The sequence below is a fragment of the Poecilia latipinna genome, unplaced genomic scaffold (assembly GCF_001443285.1).
Source record: "Poecilia latipinna isolate Pla-1442-1.1 unplaced genomic scaffold, P_latipinna-1.0 Scaffold5559, whole genome shotgun sequence".
In the NCBI taxonomy this organism is placed as follows: Eukaryota; Metazoa; Chordata; class Actinopteri; order Cyprinodontiformes; family Poeciliidae; genus Poecilia; species Poecilia latipinna.
This window is the reverse complement of record NW_015118175.1, coordinates 6,268-9,908: the sequence shown is the minus strand read 5'-3', so window position 1 is coordinate 9,908 and position 3,641 is coordinate 6,268. Positions and strand designations below refer to the sequence as shown.

At 48.5% G+C, this 3,641-nt stretch overlaps 1 protein-coding gene across 1 annotated transcript; it reads left to right on the top strand.

Moving 5' to 3' along the window:
• The first annotated feature begins 7 nt into the window (after nucleotides 1–7).
• On the top strand, nucleotides 8–3,624 carry LOC106943614 (CST complex subunit CTC1-like). The gene is made up of 5 exons (XM_015026926.1): nucleotides 8–156; nucleotides 338–567; nucleotides 3,118–3,286; nucleotides 3,357–3,529; nucleotides 3,594–3,624. Exons 2-5 carry the CDS (start codon nucleotides 389–391, stop codon nucleotides 3,622–3,624), a joined length of 552 nt encoding a protein of 183 aa, XP_014882412.1. The 5' UTR covers nucleotides 8–156; nucleotides 338–388.
• The last annotated feature ends 17 nt before the right edge of the window (nucleotides 3,625–3,641 follow it).

The following is a 3,641-nucleotide window of genomic DNA, read 5'->3' as shown; positions in this document are numbered from 1 at the left end:
TGAGAGCTAAACTCCGCCCCTGTCCTCTGATAGGGCACGGTGACAGAGGTGGTCAATGAGGGCGCGGGGCTTTACCTGCTGGACAGGAAGGTGGGGCTTTGCCTGGCCTATCAGCCGCCAGCAAGGAGGAAGCTGAGACCCGGAGATCAGGTGGAGGTGAGTACTGCTGCTGAGCACTGATTGGTCCCTGAACTCTGATTGGTTCCTGAGCTCTGATTGGTTCCCGACCTCTGATTGGTCCCCGACCTTTAATTGGTCCTTGAGCTCTGATTGGTTCCTGACATCTGATTGGTCCTTGACCTCTGATTGGTCCCTAACCATCTGTTTTTTCCTCCAGCTGCATCAGGTCCACTTCCTGTACCGACCGAGCCCTGACTTCCCTCCCAGCATGCTTTGCTGCTGCCTCGGCTCCTCCCTCAGGGTGTCGGCCTTCAGCCGGGTGGGCGGAGCCTCCAAAGAATCCCGTTGCCCTGGAGACGGAGTGTTGCCACGGTTACTGCTGCAGAGCAACAGAGGAGTGGACCAGTACCTTTGGACCTGCAGCCTGGCCTGCCAGCTGGCCCACAGGTGATGGTTCTGGTCTGGACCGGTCCGATCCGCTTTCAGCCTGTCTACAGGGCTCTGGAGGTTCTTCTCTTTTTCTCGCTCTTTGTGTCGGCGCTATGCAGACCTGTTGTCATGGCAACTGACACAACTCCTCCGCTGACCCACAGCAGAGCTTAGTTAAAGTAAAGGAATCAACACCAAAAACCACAAAAACATTTTCCACACAGGAAGTAAAAAACCCAAACAGAACATTTTGTCATTTTCAGAATTGATGAAAATATTTTTATCACCAATAAGTGAACACAGCAGTGTTTGGTTAGATCATTTAAACATCTGCTGAGGATCTGTGTGTGCGTTTGTTTGTAATAACTTGTGGGGACCATTTTTCTGACACATATCATGTTGTGGAGATCCACTGCTCCTTGTGGGACCCGAAGCCTGGGCCCCACAAGGAGAAACGTTGTTTTTGGGTCAGGGGTCAGAGTTAGGACTAAGGTGTAAATTGAGTTTTGATTAGGGTTAGGGTTAGGGCGGAGCGAGGACTGCAGGTGGCGGAGACCAGACCGGCGGAGACCAGCTTGGAGAAGATCAGACGCCTGACTTGGACCATCGGGGCCAAGAAGGGGGGACAGACACCAAGAGAGACAATAGAAAGATACAAACAACGATTGCAATGTTTTAGTCGAAGTCAGGATGAGATTTAAGGACCACTGCCTTTTAAAATGAGGTATTTAAGATCTTTAGTTTTTTTGGATGGGTCTATTCAAGTCTGAAGGGAAAACCCGGTGTTTAGTGAATGATGACTTTGTTCAAGTTAACAGAAATGTTTTTGGGTCTCTTTATTTTTCCTGAGGGAGTTTTTTTCATTAGGGTCGGGGTATCCTCCCATAACATTGGAGCAGTGGTGCAAACATGAACAAAGCTAGCTGCAGCAGAAAGGGCCCACTCCCTCTGCAGGGAGAGGACTTCCCTTTGGGCAGGCTTTCCATCATGGCTTACAAAGGGTCAAAGTGCAGACCCCACTCTTGGAAGGTCTTTGGTTAGTCACTAGTTCATCAGTGAACACTCTAAAACTGTTCAGTTGTGTGTTCATTATTACTTTGTCTGTAGCCTAAGGGTCCTTCAAGGTGTAGAGAAGGTGGAGAATAAGGAGTCACAAGGAGTAAATGAAAACACAGAAAAAGGTATTAAAGTTGGCCTCGTTTAGTGTGAACAGGATGCTCAACCCAGTTAAAAGGTCTAAAGTATTAGGAAAACTGAGAAGGGAGGGAGTGGCACTGCTGCAGGAGACACACCTGACCGAGAAGGAACATGAGAAACTAAAGAGAAACTAAAGAGAAATGGTTTTAGTCAAGTATTTTACTCCTCTTATAGATCAGGCCGTAGGAGAGGAGTCGCAGTCCTTACATCAGAAAGAAATATATTTGAAAAGCCTTCAGAATAAAAGACAAAGAAGGGACATACATGCTGATTAAGGGGAGATTAGAAGGAGAACTGGTTACCATCCTCAACATATATGCCCCCCCAGGCTCTGACTGGTTATTACTGGTCATTACTTGTTAGTACTGGTCATTACTGGTTATTACTGGTCATTACTGGTCACCATCCTGTAGTGCCCACAGGCTCTGACTGGTCATTACTGGTCATTACTGGTCATTACTGGTCATTACTGGTTATTACTGGTCACCACCATCCTGTAGCCCCCACAGGCTCTGACTGGTTATTACTGGTCATTACTTGTTAGTACTGGTCATTACTGGTTATTACTAGTCATTACTGGTTATTACTAGTCATTACTGGTCATTGCTGGTTATTACTGGTCATTATTGGTTATTACTGGTCACCATCCTGTAGTCCCCTCAGGCTCTGACTGGTCATTTTATAGAATGATGTTTGATTTAATGACAGAAGGCATGTGTGTGTGTGAACCATGTTTTCATAGCCTCATGGGGACCTTTGCATGTCTACAATGTGGGGTTATGGGGACCCACTGCTCCTTGAAGCCTGGTCTCCATGAGGGGAATCGCCATTTTTGGGTTCGTGGTTCGGTTCAAGTGTAAGGTGTGAACTGAATTGGTTCGTCTGCAGAAATGAATGGAAGTCAATGGAAAGCCCCCACAAAGATAGATGAATAAAGAGTAACAACTGTGTTTGTGACCCTGTAGCACTAAATTAACCAAAACGTGAAACTGCAGGCCAGCTACATGCTAACGTTGTTAAGCTAACAGAGCTGACCCACTTCCTGCTTTCTGTATAATTAAAACTTTTTCCTGACCTGTGAAACTCTTGGGTCTTTTCTAGCTGTCGTAGTTTTGACAGTAAAATATGGCGTCACTTTTGTAGACTGTCAGTTTTCCACAGACTGAACCTGTTTAGAAACACTTAGTGAGAGCAGCAGGCTCAGTGGCGCCACCATGGGCCACATGGTGTCATGACGCCCAACCCAGATCAATGATCAGGAGGAAGGAGCTCCATCACCATCTCATGGGTCATGTGATCATCGTCCTCTGATCAGCTGATCAACTGTCTCCAACATGTCCCACCAACTGTCCCCTGTCCCTCTGTCTCCAGTCTGGTCCCTGCTGAGCCGCTCCATCCTCCTCTTCATCCTCCTCTTCCTCACTGCGTCTGTCTTCTGTCCTGGAAACTATCAGAGATGCTGTGGACACAGAGAGGACGAGGACAGAGAGACATCTACTCTGAGATGTTGGACAGGCCTCACCGCTGTCCTCTGGACCAGGTAGGTGTCCCTCAGAGACATGTCCCACTGTCTGTCTGTCCTCAGATGGACTCAGTGTCTCTGTCCTCAGTACCAGGTGGACCCGTCCGTCCCTCAGCTCCTCAGTGTCTCAGATGTCCTCCAGTCCCTGCAGTCGTCCTCTCTGCTGCCCCCTGGTGTGCTCAGCTCATCTCAGGTCAACTCTGGTCTCTCCTGGTCCTGCAGGATGCTGACCTCTGACCCCAGGAGAGGAGACAGTCTCAGGTAACCTCAGCAGCATCAGGACCATCAGTTGGGAGGGAGCGGGTCAGAACCTGCTTCCCGTTAGGCCCCGCCCCCTTTTAGGGTCTCATGCATAGACATACTATAAGAGTAG